This window comes from Cyprinodon tularosa, unplaced genomic scaffold (genome assembly GCF_016077235.1).
Source record: "Cyprinodon tularosa strain WSP-4 unplaced genomic scaffold, ASM1607723v1 ctg71, whole genome shotgun sequence".
Taxonomy (NCBI): domain Eukaryota; kingdom Metazoa; phylum Chordata; class Actinopteri; order Cyprinodontiformes; family Cyprinodontidae; genus Cyprinodon; species Cyprinodon tularosa.
The window spans coordinates 4,497,301-4,518,109 of record NW_024039463.1 but is presented as its reverse complement, the minus strand read 5'-3'; the positions used below and the strand labels follow the sequence as shown (position 1 = coordinate 4,518,109).

Genomic DNA, 20,809 nt, shown 5'->3' with positions numbered 1-20,809 from the left:
TTTTTTTTTTTTTTTTGCTGTTAGCATGTATCAATAGATCTATACTGCCCTAATTGAAAATAAATCAATAAAAAAATTATCCTTAATTATCCTTGCTTTTGTATTTGCACATTAAATGAAAAAAAAAAAAAAAAAACATACCGGTAATAGAAAAACTCACAAAAAAACCAAAAAAGAAACCACCAAAAGACTAACAACAAATAAAGCAGGTTTTGATTGTTGTTGCAGGTTTTATTTTGTTTTTTTTATTTTTTTTACTTTTGATCTGCCTTCCTCACTTTACTGTTTTTCTTTTACTTTTTTTTTTTTTAATGAATGAATATCAGTTAAGTCTGTGTTGTAGCCAGTGGCGGCTGCTGCCCTCTGAAACAGGGGAGGCTCAATGGTTTTAATTAAATCCAAACATCACGTATTGCTTTAACTAATGTTGGAACATAAAACACTTTACTACAACAGATGAAAACAGCTGATGTGAAGCGCTCTGAAATAATAATAAACTCCAGAAACCACGGTAAGACTTCAGCACAAAATCACTGTTTTGACTGAATGATGACTTTTCCCTCTTGAAAACCTCCTAGCTCTCTGGCCACTGTCAGTCAAAAATCCTTAAGTACATTTTCCAATCAGCAAGAAGCGGCCAGGCCCTTGCTCCATAGACCATCTAAGAGGTTTAGCCTCAATGGAAGTGACATATTTTATTTATATATTCTGGCATGTTATCTAATCAGGGCTCAACTTTCTCCCTGGTTAGCTCAATAGATAGAGGTTCAAACCTCAACAGGGATTTCTCTTAGAGGCTGACAGGCAGCGTCCTGCTGTTTCAGAGCGGAGGGACGGTTGTGTCTAAGAGTGGAATAAACAGTTGAGGAATGCACAATATACTCAGTAAATCAAGCACATATTTAGTGCAGTTTAATGACTGCATTTATGAAGTTTGACAATATGCATTTTACCAATAATTTTCCAAACTTTCAGAGGAGGTTTAGCATCCATTGTATTCACACTGCCACTGGTTATAGCAGAAACACAATGGGTTATTGTTTCTCTTTTATTTTTTCCCTCCAAATGATTTCATCATTTGAATCAAAAGTGCTACAGGGTGTCTTTTGTTTCACCACAAAGCCTTAGCACCTTAACAAGGGTGTGCTGCACATATTTGCAGGCCAAAGTTAATTTTAGGCTCTCATGCTGTGTCCTGAATGGAAAACAGGAAACTGAGAAATGCACGGTGGTAACCGTGTTCGGTTTAATTCATAACACCGGATGAGACACGTTCCCTTTTAAAAGGCATTATATAGGCACTCTTTTTAAAATAGCCTAAAGGGAAAATAACCGTGCTGCTCAGCTGTACCGAATAAAGAGCAGACAGAGGACAGACAAGCTCTTTTAAGTCTAAAAGAGAAAATATTTTAGATTTAACTATCTAGGGTTGGTCAGGAGGGTGATCTGACAGTTGGAAAAAAAACAACAACAGAGAATATGAAGACCCACTGTGTGTTTACATTCTTTGGTGCACTTTGCTGACTGTCATATGAAAAATGTCATTTTGATATGACTGGATTTGAGATTTGGTGTTTCTAAAATCCTCAGAGAACTTTGTTATGAAGAACTTCAATTTGTAAGAAATATAATATGGTTAAAAATTGTGATATTTCCATAAGAGAAAAAGTCTGCATGTAGTTTGTGATTGCTGAGTTTAAAATGAAAATTATATAATAGCAAAGAAAAGTTTTTCACTATGGGCCTCCAAAGCTTGTAGAGATTTATTAGATATGATTGTAGCTGTTGCTATCTGTACAAGCAGGAAGTGTTATCCTACTCATCACAAAGAGCATTAAGCCCCATATCCAGGAAAGGGAGATTGATTTCATTCAACATCCTGATTGACTGAGGCACCCCGCCTAAAAAAATACTTTTATCAGTAAGACATGCCTTTTAAAAGGCCAATGTCTTTTTTTTTTATCATACCAAGAGTATTATTAAAGCATTAATGCTATAAAAAATATATTCAACTTAAAAGCAAACCATTAATGACGTTTATATTTGCATTAGTTTCCCGGGTTGTTTCATAGTGCAGCAGGTATCTTCATTGGGTGCGATGTTTTATTACAGAGGCAAATGGAGCACATGAACTCTGTTAGGATGATGTTTAGAAAAATTTAGTTTCCAATTCATATAGTGGCATCTGGCTGCTTTTTTAAAGGTTACAATATACTGTTATGCTTTAGGTAGTTTTTGGAGCACATTCTTTTTCACTTTTATTTGAGTAAATAGGTCATGATGATACTTCAACTTTTACCAGAGTGTTTTTAAACTACAGTGTAAGCAGGCGACCTCTCAGCTGGATTTTCAGTGAGAAAATGAACTTGTCAGGCAGAGTGAAGTTGAAGTATCAGCAGGTTTATTTGGCCCCACAGCATTCCGTCTCCATCAAAAACACAATCTAAGGCTTAAATAGACACAGCTGATGGACTAAACTATTTACATGAAATTTAACTCCTCTCTTCCATCTAAAACACACATTTAAATCAAATATCTACACACACTTAAGGTTATCTTTTATAAACATTTTCTGATTTAATTTACATCCAAACACTATAGAAATCACACAACCTATGTGCACAACTCCTATACTTTCCATGGTCTCTCCTAGAACCTATAAAAGGGGTCTGGACTCCCAGGTAAACATTTGTCCAAACACCAAGCACCACACCTCTTTTGCTCTCACTTCTAACAGACTTTACACTAACATTTGTTGAAGTTTCTAAACAGTAACCCTTGCTTGCTCTAAACATCAATTCTCTTTTCCACAGACAACCACCCCAATCACTAATGTAGAGCAGCTGTAGAGAGCCGGGAACAAAAGGCTACATGCTAACTACTAAAATACACAATAAATATTTTAAAAACCTTGTGTGCAAACAGTTTTTTATGTGCAAATCTATGCTTAAAGTGCAGTGCTAAATCAAGTGTCCTAGTGATAAGCAAGCTGATTATTAATAAAGTGCAAAGGCCCCTTTACAGTGCTACAAGTTATTTACATAAAAGGCTATTTTCAGAAAAATAGCCCCAGTAACAAAAACCTCCCCTTTACATTCACTACCTATACTTCTACTTAACTAACACGTGTGTGTACTTTTGACACCACTGCAGTTAACAGTGGATTAACAGTGGTCACCGGGGGGCAAAGTGTTAAGCATCTCATCAATTAAAAAGAATAATTTCAAACTAGAAAAAGAAAAAAAAAACACAACTCTTATCTGTTATTTTTTATTAAATATGGAAGCACAGATTTTTGTTGTAAGTGTTAATGGCTAGGTCCTTGCAGATCCCAGACTTGGCTCAGAAAAAAAGATGTTAATAATATTCTGCTGTTAGAGATATGGGATGCCATTCATAGGAAAAAAAACATGAGGATCCACAGTTTTAGAATATTCTGTTACAAATATCACATTTTCAAATGGTTAATGCACCCTTATGCATTACAAACCCAAACAAAAGTCTAACCGATTCATTGATCAAAATCGGCCTTCAATCCCCATGGATACCCAGTTATGAAGAACATGGACTTTGACTTGAATGGAACCAGTTTTCTGGATATATTGTAGCAAAAATACATTATCCACGCACTTGGATACTATAGATGATTTAACCTTTTTAGGTCATTACTCTTACCAGATGAGCAGAATGATTTCATCGACAAGAAGAGACAATACAACAATAATAGTGCAATGCTTTTATGAACAGGTGAGGACAGAAACTTTCACTACTGCAGCTGAATGCTAACACGCTGTAGTAGATGACCTTCAATGAAGCAGAGAGAGAAGTCTTTCTCCCCCACAATTTCACAGACAAAAATCCATAAGTTCAAAACCATAGGTAAAAGAAAGAGAAGTTTGAACCAGTCATTTGTTTTAGAAAAAAAAAAAATACATTATTCCAGTTGGTATTCCGTCTTTAGCTAGGTGATAAATAACATGATCCACAATATGAAACAATAATTATCAAAGATCTATATAAGTATAAAAATAATTCAATATATCATAAAACACACAGCTACATACAAACAAAACAGATTAAATACATAATCAAGTGCAAATATATGAAGAACCGAATCATAACGGAAGATCAGCATTTAATAACTTAGTCCATCTGTTTTTAATGTTCTTTTTTGTTTCTGCATTTTTTATTTTATTTTTTTCCGTACTTGCTTTGATTCTATTTTTTCCCCTATATTTTAATCATTTAAAGCAATTTGCATTGTGTTTGTACTGAATTGTGCCATACAAATAAATTTGCCTTGCCTTGAAGCAGAAAGTTTTTCAACAGTCTGGAAATTTTGCTTTCAATGCTAAACTGTCGCCTGATAGCAGCAGTTATAAAACAAATCATGGGAATGGGTGAGATGTCAAAGAAATGTTAAGGGGCCTGTGGTTACTGTAGGTCTTTGACAAATCCTGAACAGGAAGAAGAGATACTAATGCAACAATTCTGGCTCCCTCACAATCTTCTGCACAATTCTCCCAGCTTATATACAACTGCAAAAGGAATTGGGACCAAAGAGACCGAGGAATGGTAACCCTGCCTTTAACTCATACACCCTGAGGGATGGTGATCCACATATCCATTTATAAATTACAATCCTTCCAGTAATCTCAAGTTAATTGTTTTTTTATTTAATTAGAAATAACACACACACACACACATATATATATATATATATATATATATATACATATATATATATATATATATATATATATATATATATATATATATATATATATAAATAAAACAAGACACTAATGTAGTGCATTATATGTACATTATTGTACGTTGTAAAAAGCCTTTTGTAGAAAGTGTAAGCCTCATTTATAGAAAATATAAGATGAATTTATTATTCTAAGTTTAAGATATATTTCTGTTCTTATTTGTTTGTTTATTGGTAAATTTTGAGTTAGACATATTTTGCCATATATATTTTGTCTAGGCTTCCGTAGTGTGGGCAAGAAGTTCATGTCATGGAAACACATATGTAAAAAATAAAGTAGAACGGCGTTAAAACAAGTCTCCTGTTCGTCATTTCGAAACGCAAGAACGAAAGAAGGTAAAACGGAAAATTACGACCCTACGGAAAGCTTAAGTAAAAGAGTTTCAAAGTGCAAACTAAAGCTCTGCTGCCTAACCTACAGCTGTGGTAGTTTTTTTTTTTTTTTTTTTTTGGAAGCTATGCTTTTAGTTGTTTTTGTTTTTTCAGACTTTTCAATGAAAGCAAGTTGAATCAATCCCATCATCAGTTCCCTAGTGAGTTTTGCTCTTATTGAACCATCTAAAACAAACATATTCTTATATATTTGAAGTAAAGAGAAAGAGGAGAGATCTACTTTATGTTCTACTGGCTTTAACGGGTGGATTTGCAAACATAAAGTCTGTAAGTAAAGAAAAACTGTGAGCTAGATCTGCAGCCGACACTCACAATGAAAGGTTTATTTTAAATACATTCTTCTTAAAATATCCTTCTATTTTACTGACTTCAGCAGATATATCACTGGGTTTACTGTTTTCTCCCTCCATCATTAAATTCCCACCCATACAAAAAAATGTTTAGCTGTGGGGTTCAGTTCTATTGAACTTGGCTCTGGAATAGTCCAGAAGGCAGAAAATAACCTTCCCAGCCGGGAGGGACCTGGTAGAGTATTTATTTAGCTGTGTTTTCATTTCTTCTATCCTGGTCTCACCTTGAAAAACAGGTCAAACATTCCAGCAGGTTCTGTTAGGACACAACACTGCTGTGTTGGACTCATCTCCACCTGAAGCCAGTGTCCTTATCTACCATGACAATCCTTTGCATATCTCATTTCCCAACATCAATAAACCTTTTCCCTGTCAAATGGTACAGGATACAAGGATCCTTCCTCTGCACCAACCCACTTCATCCTTTTCTCTCACCTTCAACTTCTGTCCCCTTGCCAAATGCTAATAACGCAATCCTTCACTATACTGACACAAGGCTGCATTTCAATGCCTTATTTTATATGAGCTTACTCATAGTATGGCTGGAGAAAAAAAGACAAAAAATATGTAAAGTGTTTGACCTCATAATCTTTAAATTTTTTGAGCCTGCATTAGCTGGCATCCTGCATTAACAAATTGGAAATGCTTCAGGCATTAACAATATCCTACCTCTGCTCACGTAGTCTAATTATGATAAAAATCATACAAAGCCTTTTTATGAAACCAGAGGGAGCTACTGTCTTAAGAAATTTGTAAGGTCATAGTAACTACATAGTCCCATTTAAACTGTTAGCTGTACTTTGCACTAACTGATAGCTGCTTTGGATACTAACAAACCTCCTGAACATCTAATCTGCATTTAAGTTTTTCGAAGAAAAACAAATACATGTTCAAATTAATGGTTAACTTAACGCAACCATCCAATACTTCATTTTCTAAAGTCATGCCACAGAGGTAGTGTTCATGGTCTCATTGGGTGGGATACCCAGACATTTCCAAGGCAACGCCCTGCAGCTCATTCTGGAGGAACCTCAGACTGAGATTACATACTTCATCTCAGGACCCTGACCAGTGTCCTCAGCTTGCATCATTGGATGCAGAGGAGCTGGGCCTCTAACCTGAACTCCCTGCAGATGTTGGAGCTCCCTGCCCTGTCTGTGAGACTGAGCTCAACTTGCCTTTTAAGGGAGGTTTGCAGACATTTTATGCAAATGTTGTTCTCTTAATCATTATCCTTTGCGGTCAGGGTACAGATGGACCGGTACAGAGAGTTTGCCTGCCTTCTAGATATAATATTCCTTCATCACATTGCTCCACATGAAGCCTGATGTATCTCCACATCAACCATGAAGGCAGAGGTGAACTGTCCCAATAATAATAATAATACCAAGACTACTGATGTTCCCATTCTAATGTCACTGGTTTTGTTGCTGCAGCAGGATTGAACCAAGTAATCATACAGATTCTCAGAAACACCACATGATGGGATTCCATGTACGAGATACGATATGTTATACAGAAATGCTGCGGTATATAAATGCCTGTATTTTTTCCACACATGGTAAGCTAACATCTGAATTAGGGTGCTGTAATTATTTGGGTTAATAGTATTATCCTTCATTGCTTGTAAAATAATTTAAGAGCTTTTCCACTCGTTTGACACAGGTCTTCATTTTATTTAGCCTTCTACTGGGATGACTGTTAGCAAACTACATTAACTTCCAAACATGATCTACATTTTTACAGTTGTCTGTTGTTAACAACAGCAGTAACAATTATTTTTAAGGTCAAGAGGAAGAACTGTGATGGGAAAGATCATTTTACACTCTAATACAGATACATTCCAGTTAATAACTTACATATGAGCATGTTTTACTTCATTTATCGCACCAAGGTATTCAGCCAATCAGAACACCTGCTGGACAAGGCTAGATGGAAGCCTTATCTTACTGACTGTCGCCTGGGAAGCTGCTTACCAGTGTTAGATGTTTTGACTCCTTTAATTCAAGGTTATTTCAACTGCCCTTCTCTTTGCGGAAATATGCTAACTTTGTTTTGATTTTGCTGTGTGTGAAACCCTCCCTGTTCTTCTTTTGGTTCCTAATTAGCTAGACAGATTCTTGGTCTTGCCAGTACAAATAGGAAAACACTGCATCTGTTCCCCCTTGCAAGGGTTCATAAATGCGACTTGATTGAAGACCACCGATCTCTCATTTCTTCATAAATATGACTAAGATTGTTTTGTTTTTTTTTGGATAACAGAAACAAACCAAACCTTGTTTTTTTTTTTTTTTTTCAGAAAGCCTAACCCATTGTGGTTTGGTAAGTCAAAGCTCTTAAGGTGGAGCAGCCTTACAGACATACCACATCAGAATCATATAAAGTGCAGAGTGGTAAAAAGCTAAAGCTTTGCTCAATTCAGGTTAAAGCTTTGCTTAATTCAGTGTTAAGTTATTTATCTAAAGCCATAACATTTCTGCACACTAGAGAACAAGCTTAAACTAACTGCCCCTAGTTATATTCTGCTTATTCCTGTTAGTTTTTCAGTGGCTACAGATCTTATATAACCTCACAGCTGCATTGCTTCACAAACCATGCATGTGCTGATGTGGGGCTTGTTGAAGCGCAGTCTGGGAGTTTTATTTTTTTTTTCAGGACTTTATTTGCATGTTCAAAACTGTTGTTGACAGGATTTAACTCAAAATTGCCCACAACACCACAATCTGTAATAATATCCACGTCAGCTGCGGAGAAAGGCCTATTGCATTATTTAGTTTAGGATCACAACAGCTTTTCTTTTCATCTGGAATCCCCTGCTCCGTAAGCTGGTATTGTTTCAAAGTCTTTTTGTAGTCCTTCTCTATGGAGATACACTTATATTCACCATAGTTTTCAATTTCCATTGAAGGAATAAGGTGCAAACAGTTAGAAAGCATCTGCAGGCAAGAAAAGTTTCGACCTTGATGCTCCCAGGTGTACTTAGCATGATAGGACTCTATAGGACAGGACAGATAGAAGGGGACGCCTTTGGGGATTGCGTGATTAAGTGAATCTGTCTGCCTTTTGCGCCTGACCAATACCTTTACTTCTAAAAAAAAAAAGAATAAAAAAGATGGATTAATAAAGATGCGATGAAGCTAGTCTGGTATAGTTTCCAGAATTTTATAACTTACCATTCACTACTGCTGTTTGGCACACAGTTGTATGTCCATCCTTTATATTCTGAATGCCCTCGCTGTGGAAACAAAAAAAAAAAAAAAGTTTTACCATATTATTTAGTTTGCGGGAAATAAATCCCATAACGATGAACTACCAAGGCAGCAGCAGACCCCCACATAGAGTATAACATGTAGCACTTAAAAAAAAAGCATATCAATGTTTGGTATTGGATCAATTTGCCAATTTTAGTCAAGATATTGAAAACCCCATCTGGAAAAATAGTCTACCCCTTCATGTGTACCTGTTGCTTTGCAGATACTGACTCTCTAATCATGACCAGATATCCCAATTGTGTTTAAACCTGCACAATACCATTCACACTGATGAACAAGGGACCTTCAGCAATCTGGAAATGTTAGGATAAAATCAACTTGTGAAGGTAAATAACTCTCCTCTTGATGTATTGGTGCAAATTCCTCATGTTGTCACAAAAGTATGAGGTGTGTTGGAGATATAATTTTCTCCAATTAACCAATGTTCTCCTCAACATTGTCTTAAATGTATCTAAAGATATAATAAGGAATTCTTGCAGTTTTATAAATGCGGTCTGTTTACATACTTACCAACTTAAAAGTATGATTTTCACAAACTTTCTTGTGAGATAGTTATATAGTTAAAAAACACTTTCATTTACTACAGATGGCAGTAAATGTGGAGGTTGTTTACAGGAAGCAACAAGATGTTTAGTTCATACGGAACTAGATTTTGGATTACAGATAGCTTTTAACAGTTTGAGGTGTTTACTAAAACTACTGTCTACTCTGATAAGTATTTTGATAACTTTGATGATGTCCGTGGGAAACAAGACCCCACCAATACAAACATCTTCTGTTGATATGTCCAATCAAAGCAGAGTGGGCTCTTAATTATGTTGTTCAAGAAAAGAAGACATTCTAACATAGAGAGTCACATTTTTCTAGATATTTTTTCATAATGAAAGCAGATTTTACTTACATGTTATTGGGGGTACATCCAGATGTGGTCCATGAACAGTATGGGTCCCTTGCCAGGACACACTCAGCACAAGAGCTGTTGTAGTTTTCGCATTTCTGAAGGTCCACTGTGGAGATTTTCTCAGGAAAACCCACCACTAACTTTTTCTGAGAAAATACGTCAAAAAATATCCTCTTAATGTGTGCCGGTTAAAAACAAACACAATCCTTGTCATTTATTCATATGATACCCAGGCTATTTTAATGTGACAATAAGGTAAAACAGGTTAATTCACTTGCTTGCCAAGCAGACTGCTCCTGCTCTGTTCTATTATGACCTTAGCTATGGCTTCAAAATTAACAAAAAACCTTGAAATTGTCATTATCTTATATTCCTTTAGTTCCTGCTTTATCAGTCTCATAATAAGGTCTGAAGAATTCTGCCTCGATGAATAAACAAAAGACAAGAAACAAACTATTTTTGGTCATCGTCTTTGTTCTCTGTGTCTAAATGCAAACACAAAAAACAAAGGGTCCCCAAGGTTTCTCTATCTATAAACAGCTTCCAGCAGGAGTGAGTGTCTGATAACACAAATGAACGGACTGGGAACAATCAACAAAGGTGAAGTTAAGGACCATGGTCTGTTGCTCTGAAACCTTTAAGGCAGAAGTGCCTCTATGGTGTTAGGATTATTTTTACTGATGATGTGAGTCTGTTAAGCCTCAATAATAACTGCCTGTTGCGTGTTAGAACTTATGTTTTCCTGAGTAGTTTATCTAATTAGGAGAGTCCCTCTGTCAGGAAAAAAAAAAGTCTTCCTCATTATGCACGTGGCAAAGATTTGGGAATGGAATGAGAGCTGTGTCCTTGTTCTAAAAACAAAGAGTGATATTTTGATAAGGCTGGAGCCATGTACGTCTACTCATCTGCTAACGTGTGTAATGTATTGATGTGACGGCTGTGGCATACTGGAGCTGTATAAAATGCTTCTTTAAATGTTTTTGGAGCCAACTTAAAGATAAGCAAGCCCGGTTGGTAAGCGCTGCCATCTGTAACCCTAAGCAACTTCTCTGGTCTGAGTAAGATTACAATTTATGTCCAAATCTGTTGTATTGTCTCATGGTTATTTAATAAATATAAATTATGTAGTGTCAAGTAAAGAGTTTTTCACGAGTGATCTCTTCTCAGGAAAAAAAAAAAAAACAAGGAGAGAAAGATTCGAGGTGCAAACACAGAGATTTCCTTTACAATGGAGTGACATCATTTTGCCATTTTCCGCTAAACATCTTGAAAATCATTAAACATATTATATTGGACCATTCAATGAAAAGAATTCATCTTTTCGTCGGTTGATGTTTAATATGTCCAAAAATAAAACTTTTTGACTGAACTTTACCTTTTTGGAGTCAAGCTTCATTGCCTGTATGGTTGAACTGTTGGAGAGCTGTGTTTCCGATATGATGAAAGGCTCCGAACCAGCTTCTAGGACTTTATGGATCTTGCCAGTATCTATTAGAACAATGTTTAGTGTTATTTTTGGATGAATTTTTTATGAGTTTTTTTTTTTTTTTTTTTTATCCCCAATAGAGATCAATAACAATGCATGATTCACAGTCAAGTGAAGACAAAAAGACACAAAGCAACGTCACCTACCAGTAGCAAGGAGCAAAACGTTGTACAGTTGCCCATCTGCTGCTTTAACCTGGTCAACAGCTATCTTGGTGTAATTGTAGTTGCTCACATAGAAAGGAGCTTTGTAATGGAGGGGGTGCACCCAGTTTACCATTTCAGGATGGTCCCTCACTACATTCAGTGTGTCAAATGAAATAACTTTACTGTTTGGCACGCACTAGAAAACACAAGGAAACAAACATTTAACAAAACGAATATCATGTTAAATGCATTATCTAATATTACGATAAGAAGAAAAATTGTGCTATGGAAATGTTTTTGGTTTTTGCTTTGGCAGCACAGAATAGGATAAATAAATAAATAAATATATATATATATATATATATATATATATATATGACTCTTCAGCATCTTATTCTGAGTTAAAGAATAACTTTTCATATTTATGCAACAATCCCCCAAACATTTAAGTTACCACTCTGAAGAATTGTGCCTGAGACAAAAAGAGTCGCATGATATGAACGCCTACATAAAGTCTTTTGTTTTCTAAAGAATTCTCCAGGAGATTGTCTGCTGCTTTGCTGTGGGTGACGCTTTGTGCAGACTAAACCGGACAATGTTTGAATTGTCTCAGCATGAATAAGAGGTAGAGGGGGAAGGAAATCCCAGTAAACAAAATAAAAAACAAACTACTGTCTGCAGGCATTCTCCCAATTTCACTTTGGGGTTTTAAAGCAAATAACACCAAATTATTCCTGGGGTTCCTGTAACCCAGGAAGAGGTATTGTAAGTATCAGTGCTGTGCAAATGTTCAGAACTTTTTAATATTTTGTCACATTAATACCCACTTCAGTCTTATTGGGTTTTTATAAGCTATTGACAATGTAGAAAGGAAAGACAGACACAGAGATTTACTATAAACTGCCATGGAGGTGCATAAAATTGTATATAAACGTAGAGGAAACTAAAGGTTCTGCTTAGAAATATCCTAACTGGGTGGGAAGCAATGGCTTGTTTCTTTACACAACCAGGCAACATGAAACCTTTCCACATTTACACCCTATTTTGTGACTTTTTAGCTCATGAAAAACAACCACAACAAAAGGATGGAAAGGATGAATGTTACAAATGAAGTAAACCAGAGTCATATCCTCCATGTTAACACCCATTTATGCCACATGACTGGTTCGTACATTTAGACTACTCCCATCCAAAGCTGCACTAAAAAAAAAACATAAAGCTGTTCTTACTGTTCCAGGCCTTGGTGTAGGGATTTCTTTATTAAAGCCCCTAAACAATGAGCTTTCAAATAACTTCTCTATTGCTTCAATTGAATAGATGCAAACCGCTGTTGAGTTCCTGAAACAGAAATAGAAAAGGATGATGCCATCAAAGTTTCAGCTTTAATTTGGTTATTGCTTCATGCACTGCTGTGATGAGGGTTGCTTCACTGGCATTGGAGCAGTATTTTATTACTCTCATAGACATAGGCAATAAATAAAACAAACACACCCACGGATAGATGCTGCTACTTAGTTTCTGATGCACAAATACAGTGAAAGGTGCAAATTCACTGCAAAAATACATAAACATGCAGTGGATTAAAAGACTGCTGATACAAAAATGGGACTAGAAAACATGAAAAATAAGATTATCATACAAAAAGAAAAACAAGACAAAAGAGAAATGCTGTAAACACAGAAAATAGAGAGCAGCAAAATGCAAATGCATCAGAAAAAGATGAACTGCAAACACATGCAAATGTATTTATCTATTTATGTTTTTACTAAGGGACTGATCCATAGACATCATTGCATAGCTATGGCTATTTTCTGGTCCCATATGAGTTAAAGAGCCCATTGCAAATTGAGCCCTCAATTTTCTGTTATTTCAGCATTTGTCTTTTGCAGCTTTTTTTCTGTGCATGTGAATTTTTGTGTTTGCTGTGAATTTGCATCCCTCGGCTACTATACAAAAAAGAAGGAAAAGGTTCACACCAGCTGCTTGTGAAAATGCCGTAGACTCTGGTATTTTGCCAGTCATCGGCATGCATCACATAGATGTCCTGGAGACGATTGAAATATAGCGACTCTTCTGGAAACCCACAGACGAGGCGGGCCTTGAGGAATGATGTCCACATGTTCTGTAAAAATCTTTTTGATCCACCTTCATCATTCTGCAAAATCATATCCAAAGGCTGTATGAGAAAGAAACTCCACATTTTTTATTTGTTGATTAAGAATTTTTATGCTTCTGACACCAAGTACACTTTGGATATTAAATAAGATAAGATAAGAATCCCTTCATTGATCTCACAGTGGAGAAATTCACTTCTCACATTGGCTCAATAGTCAAAAAGATGGTGCCAAAAGGCGCAAAAGGTGCATGTTGTATATACAGTATATACAGCTGAAGTCTCTTATTTAACAGGGTTATTGCACAGGGTATTAAATCGGTATTCAAATAAAGAGGCATTTATATATATATATATATATAGTTATTGCACAGGGTATTAAATATAAACAGGTTATTGCACATTAATTATTGCAGTTATAATGCTGCATTGTAAAGTCTGATGGCAGCAGCTATGAATGACCTGCAGTAGCACTCCTTTTTACTAACAGGGTGTATACGGTAAGTCTTTCACTAAAGGAGCTGCTCAGCTCCTCTACAGTGTGATGCAGGGGGTGATAGGTGTTGTCCATGATAATAAATATTCAAATAAAACACCTGAACTCTTCCCCTTTCTTTACTAGAGGTGTTTTCAATACTGTCCCATTTCAAAAAAGTTACTGGTACATCAGGTGAACTAATTTAGAAGGTTGTAGTCTAATATATGGGAAGAGAAAAGAACAAACACTGCAGCACGTGCTTAAGTAAGAAACACTTTCTATGTAATGTTCCTGGTGCATTTCTGAGAAAACCTTGGTAACAATGTTCTATTTCCCGTCATTTCTTATTCAAACAGTAGCATTACTACCTTCTTCTTCCTACTTTGGGCTTATAACGTAATCTAGCAGATATCAGCGTAAGTTAACACTGTGGCATACAGTGTGCTGATTACTCTGTTAACGGAAGCATTTTTTTCATAGTTCCCTAGTGAAACAGAAGCTGGTATTAACAGCAAACAGAGATGCTGATCTTTTGTGCTTCCCATAGCCATGCAGGTTTACATTTTCTACTTACTCAACCAAAAGTATGTAAAACTCTGGAAGGGAGAAAAAAAAGTGTTTAACCTGCATTGCAATTTGATAGTTACAATGAAAATGTGATTGAAAATGCATGTGCAAAGGGTTTAGACCCCTTGACTTCTTAAGTTTGTTGCGTTTTTTTTTCTTCTTCCATAGACTTACACAATTTTGCAAAAAAATAACTGAAGCAGAGGAAAGAATTTTCTTTTTTCTTTCTTTTTCAAAAAAATTAAAACAGAATTATTACTTTCACTTAAAAGTCCAGTCAACTGAATCAGTACTTTGTAGAATGACCTGCCACTGTTCTTAAAGCTGGAAGTTTTGGGTTGTGTCTCTGTGTTTCCACCTGCTTTGTATATTTATATGTACACTGCTCCTCTTTCAAGTTTTAGCTTAGTCACGTAGCTAACGTAGCTAAAAGTAGCTCAGTCAGAATGGATAGAAAGCCTTCATGAACAGTTATTTTCAAGCTTTGCTCATACTCTAAGTTGACTCTAGGTTTAGACTTTGACTCTGCCATCCCAACACAGTATCATGTTTTTAAGTATGGGTATATATTAAGGGTAGTGTTACTGCTGGAAGGTACATTTTCACTTCAGTCCTAAGTCCTCTGCAGCCCCCCAGACATTTCCAGTTTTTAGCTCTGCCCGTCTCAACGACAACTCTGACCGGTTTCACTGCTTGTGAAATCCTCACAGCAGGATGCTGCCACCATCCATGTTTCACCAAGAGTGTAGGGTATTTGGGATCATTTGTAGGGTTATATTTCTTCCTGACAAAGTAAACCTAGAAGTTCCCTTTGGGCTCCTCTGACCAGTGCGAATGTTTTAACAAGTTTGCTTCTCTGATTAAATTTCCCTTTTGCTTCCCTGTCAGTTTGATGAATGGTTATGTTCTGATTGGTTTGTGGTATTGTCATAACATTTCCATTTTGGGAGGATGGATTAAATAGCTCTCTATCTTTCTGCTCTAAAGTGCAGAAAGATCATCTATCATAACCTAACCCCGCTTTAAACTTCTTAACAGTTTTCCAAACTTTCTCTCTGAGCTATCTGCTGTGGTCCTTGATCTTTATGACATGTCTTTCCAAGGATGTTCCCTATCAACCCTCTGAGGCCATCAAGCACATTATGATACACTTTCTATCAACCATATCTAACACTGTCTCATAAATTTGCATACTTTGTGTTATCATATAAAATAACACTAAAGCCAATAACGCTTTGTCCTTGTTGCTTAACAAAATGTGAGGAATACTTGCGTATGACGGGAATCTTTGGCTTTTTATCTCGTAAGTTCAATAGCTACAGTATCTTTTATCAAAGTTTGTTCCTTTGTCTTCAGTTTATTCATTTCTCACACAAAAATGTAAATAATCTAACCGAAAGAAACTTTTCTATCACTGAAATGCAAATTGACCTTGACTAGCAGATAGAAGGTTGACTTTCACTATCTATTAAGCCATTAGAAACATTCCTACATGAACAAAAAGGCTTGCTCTATTACTTGCTCATTTTTAGCACCAGGAAGCATCAAAGATTTTTAAAACTTCCCATTTCATCAGAAACCTGATGCAGTGCTTTTTTTAAATCATGTTTATACATTGATGCAGTAGTCCAAAAATATATAAATGTAAAGACACATTTTAAGTATGTGGATATGATTAAAACTCATGTAAACATAGCTGATCAAAATTTTGAAAAGAATGTCAATCAAATCTGTAGTCATCATATTATTTATATGACAAATTATCTGATAGACTTCACCTTGCAATAACAGACAGCAGCTGCTAATGTCAGTATTAAAAGCAACATAAGCTATGATGTCCCAGGGTAACAGCTGTTTCTGTAAACTACAGCTGTGTGCACTGTACCTTACACACTCTGGCCACCCTAGAAATCCAGGGTTCAGCATCTGGGTTGTGGTTGGAGTTTTTCTCTCGAAAGAAAATGTATATTTTCTCATTCTCCGAATCGTCCCTACGCTTCACCCAGGATGCAGAGATGAATGTGGGCTCTGCAGGAAGAAACTGTGTTTAAATTACATGTACACTGTTTTCATTATTTTTTTCAGTGTTACAAGATAGCCATAAACAACACATGAGAAGCACATGGTAAACATTGACTGGGTTTAACCAAAGTACCTTCAACAAATCCTTATTTTAGCATTCCTACACATTTAGTCTGACTTAACTTAAAAATAAATCTGCACCAGAATTAATTATGTTTATCTGTAAAAGTCAATCTGGTCTTATCTCCTTTACTCAGTATTTATCATATCGAATGCCTCATGGTGCATTTTCTGTACCTGCTCTTGAATAACAGTAAACAAAAAATCATGTGTAGGACACTGACTCTTTCTTTAATCTAATCATTTAACTTCAAAGTGCCTTTAGTCATAATTGCTGTTTAACTTCTGACTCGACTCAAAATATTCTCCTTTTTTTTCTATAATAAATGTTTAAATGCAGCACACATTCAACATAACGATTAATGTAGATAAACAAAAATTAACAGTATCATGATCAAAAGCGGCACCATGAGGTCCAATGAACACAGCAGAGAAGTCAGAGCATAAAACTCTGTTCGGTCTATTAGTGCATAATGAAAACATATCTAAAAAAAACAAGCATAACCCTTAATTTTTAAAGGCTCTATATTATTAGATTTTCTGGCAAACAAGATTTAAAATTTTAAAATTTAACCATTTTCCTCACCTGATAACCAGCGATCATACATCCAGAGATGAGGCCGCTTGCCAAGTTTTCTCCTGAAGTGCAAAGAATTTCCTTCAATGTCCAAAGGTGCTGCTGCGTATAAATCCCCATCTAAAACGGCAGGCCATATGGGATGGAAGATATGCTGAATTATTTGATGAGTCTCAAACTAACAGCAACGTTTTTAAAACATGACTAAATGTATATAAGATTTTTATTTAGCTCTAATTTTGTTCAAAATATACCATAAAACCATAACATACCCACTGTGAGTGATAAACTGTTTTGTGTGTAGTCCAAAGGGGAGATTCCTATGCCGTTGTGGCTTCGCAACACCTCATAGGTCAGATTCTCAGAAGTAAACTGCTAACAGGGGAAAAGGGGGCGTCATAGAAACCACAAAAGAGAACTAATTGGAAATCAGACACCCAGCATCCTATTTAATTATACAGCAGGGATGCTAAAAGTTTAAACAGCCAAAGATCAGCTCTTCTTCTGTAATCAGCTTTGCCTCTACCTTTCTGCTAAAGCAATAGATCTAAAAGTACAGTACATGTGGTGTTAACGTGTGGACGTTCGCATATGGAGGCACTTACAAGATCCCAGCACCACGGTTTGTGTCCATTTGTTCCACAAACAAGCAGGCCATCCTGGAACTCCTCAATGACGGTGATTACATTTTTACAGGGACCCTACAGCACACAGTCCAGTGTTATCCAACACTGTTTATGTTTACATTTACGGTTTCTACACATTTCTGTGGAGGTTACTCACGTCAAAGCAATGATGCCTTCCAGTCGTTGGGATTGGAAACTTCTGCCAAGGAAATAAAAAAACAAAAAAAAAAAAAAAAAATATACATATACATATTTTTTATTTGTTATTATTCTTAAAAAAAAAGAAAAAGAAAAAACTGATCCAAGAACATCATGCAATTATTTTTAAGTGTTGGTTTATTTATACCCTATCAAATAAAACATGTCATGCAAACACCCAAACTGAGATTATTAGAAGGTGGTTGATGGAAAACAGTCATCTGGGCTGGGCTGACCATCTGCAGTTCCCCTCCTTTAAGAAATGGTGCAGTAATCAAACTGAGAGGGTTTAAATATATAATAGTCCAAGAGTCTGAAAGGTTCTGGACCAACTAATTGTGGAATATTTTTAGTTAAGTCCTAGTATAGGAATATTTCTTTGCTAGAAAAACATGTATGCATGTTTATCTTTGAGGACCTGCATATTTGATTTCATATGTTTAACACCAAACAGCACCATAAAGTCCTAATAAAACTGCTGTAATCAGGATTTAAAAATGCTGCAACTCTACAATTTATAACTTATTTTTTTTTTTTTTTTAAGAAAACAGTCAAATTTAAAATGCAAACATATCTCTTTATCTATCCATGTGCTCTTAACTCCTAAACAGACCAGATGACAAGAAAAGATTGATAACAGGCTTCAGGTCATCTTCAAAACAACATTGTATTTCTGCAAAACCATTTAAATATTGGGTTAAAAATATTTTTTTTTACCAATGACTGTCAAGCTTTGACATACAGATGCAACATTTCCTGCAACAATATCCAACATTTCCTTAAATCTGCATTCTTAATATTTATTTTGTTCTGAATAATTGTTGTACCTTTGCTCTATATATCTGACTTTAGAAAGCAATCTTTGAAATTTAATCCAGAGTTTGATTGTTTTGTAATCTGTTTACTGGGCTTTAAGGCAGCTTAAGTAAAATTGGTGCAGCAACGACTATGGAAAAGCCTGAAAGGGAATCGAGCAAGAAGTGACTGAAGGGTGCGACAAAAAGAATGACCCCCTAATTAAATTATACAGGTTTAAAATGCTGCAACCAATTAAATATTGCACTTTATGGAATGGAAATGTTAATTTACTGTCTGATAATCTGTACTATCTGTATTGTAAATTTAGTTTTGTATACACTTTTTGTGTACAAAATGACAATAAAAGTAGTCTAAGTCAATGTTGGTCTCCTCTTTAATTAGACCTACTGCATAGCAACGATTATGCAGGCAGCCTGGGATTGTCCAGTCATCTTCCAAACCCCCAATTGGAGTCAATACTGACCCTATAAAGCAGGTTATTTAAAATGAAATAAAAAAATAAATAAAATAAGATTAGTCACACTCACCTTTATGACATGAAAATCATTTGTATTTAGTTTAATAACAAAATCCATCCCTCCAACATAAAGATATTGGTCTTTATAGAAGAAGACAGTGTGGGTCTGATTAACTTCATGCTGATATCTACCATTGATTATATCTGAGGGGGAAATGAAAGGTGCCAGTATTATTATTATTATTATTTTCTAAATTAAAAAAATTAAAACCTAAATTTATAAAGATGTCCTAAATGTGCTAATTACATTTTTAAAGTGAATTTGTTTAAAATTAAATTTGACTCACCAGGAAAGAGTAGCCTCGGACTACCTTTGAAGCCAAGCGTCGGTGTGTCCTTTGATAAGCCCATTAGAAACAGCAGAAAATCCACAGCGAGAAACAGACTAATGTTTGCGCATCGGTTCATTTTTATGAAAGTCTAATAATAACGACAATCAGGGAGACGAAATAAATGCTTCATGATGTCCGATTATTCCGCTCAGGTTGCTCTTCAGTTTCAAATTGAGCTCGGCCCTGCTGAAATTGAGACTCCGCATTCAAATGAACTAATGCCAACCCCTCACTGGCCTTTCAAAATAAAATTTGTAATATTTTTCATATTTACGCTCCTCCGGTTTAAAAATATTCCTTATGTGCTTCTATTAAAATTAATATATGAGAATAATAGTTACTAATTTCACTTCAAGGTGACTGTAAAGAACCCCTACTGTCACCTTGGGTTTGTTGAATTTCAAAATTAAAGCTTTTGGAAACTAGTATTTTTTACCTAAATATGGCTAAGAAATATTGATAAGGAATTCACACATTCCAGTTTAGTCTAAAAAGAAATACTTTTTAGTCTAAAATGTATTTATTTTTACCTTCTTAGCAATATTGTTGGCAACTTAGCAGTAAATTTCTCACTTTTTTAGCTATTTAAAATACTTATATATTAATATAGGTATTGAACAGGAAGAAAGAGTGTATATTTATTGAAAATTGACCACACTCTCAAAATATGTTTTCTTTTGCAATCAACATCAAAAACACCAAAAAACACTTACTACTAAAAAGGCATTTTTTATTCTAAACCTAATCCGACACATTTAGAAATCAGATAAACTATATTATAATGACTGAGCTACATTAGGCTTCCTGGCAGGTAGATTGATTTCAAAAGTACTTTTTCTCTCAGAACCACAAATTATGTTTTAAGGCATATAAATTAGTCAGCCTAAGCATTTCCACTCTCTGTGATGCCTTTCACACAGTGTAAATACTGTATGCATCCTTTAAAAGCAAAATTAATAGTTTACAGGTAGCAAATTCAGTTTTAAAGAACCATTATTAAAAGTTAATCAGCTGAGCTCTAGAACACCAGACTCAAGTGATTCAGTGTTACATGGGGCCAGAAGAAGAATATGGCTGTGAGCCTCTCTTGCAGATTCGTTTTTTAACCTTCTGATCACCAA

General features: G+C 35.5%; 1 protein-coding gene across 4 annotated transcripts; it reads right to left on the bottom strand.

Moving 5' to 3' along the window:
- Positions 1-5,191: 5,191 nt before the first annotated feature.
- Positions 5,192-19,877, bottom strand: sema7a (semaphorin 7A). 4 transcript variants are annotated; one of them, XM_038268876.1, is made up of 14 exons: positions 19,644-19,877; positions 19,367-19,500; positions 17,980-18,021; positions 17,802-17,897; positions 17,469-17,571; positions 17,206-17,316; positions 16,363-16,505; positions 13,296-13,474; positions 12,549-12,657; positions 11,320-11,515; positions 11,063-11,175; positions 9,688-9,833; positions 8,688-8,749; positions 5,192-8,602 (listed from the first exon to the last, which is right to left on the bottom strand). In XM_038268876.1, exons 1-14 carry the CDS (start codon positions 19,762-19,764, stop codon positions 8,208-8,210), a joined length of 1,950 nt encoding a protein of 649 aa, XP_038124804.1. In that variant the 5' UTR covers positions 19,765-19,877; the 3' UTR covers positions 5,192-8,207. The 4 variants fall into 4 exon arrangements, with proteins under 4 accessions (XP_038124804.1, XP_038124807.1, XP_038124805.1 ...); XM_038268879.1 differs by having other exon boundaries at positions 5,192-8,599; XM_038268877.1 differs by having other exon boundaries at positions 17,469-17,568.
- Positions 19,878-20,809: the final 932 nt, after the last annotated feature.

Excerpts from the sequence above, each read along its gene's own strand:
- sema7a (XM_038268876.1), bottom strand. The coding sequence starts at position 19,764 with ATGAACCGATGCGCAAACATTAGTCTGTTTCTCGCTGTGGATTTTCTG. Across the intron at positions 17,317-17,468 it reads CAGTTTATCACTCACAGTGG|ATGGGGATTTATACGCAGCA; the intron begins GTATGTTATGGT and ends CTGCCGTTTTAG. Across the intron at positions 13,475-16,362 it reads GGGTGGCCAGAGTGTGTAAG|AATGATGAAGGTGGATCAAA; the intron begins GTACAGTGCACA and ends ATGATTTTGCAG.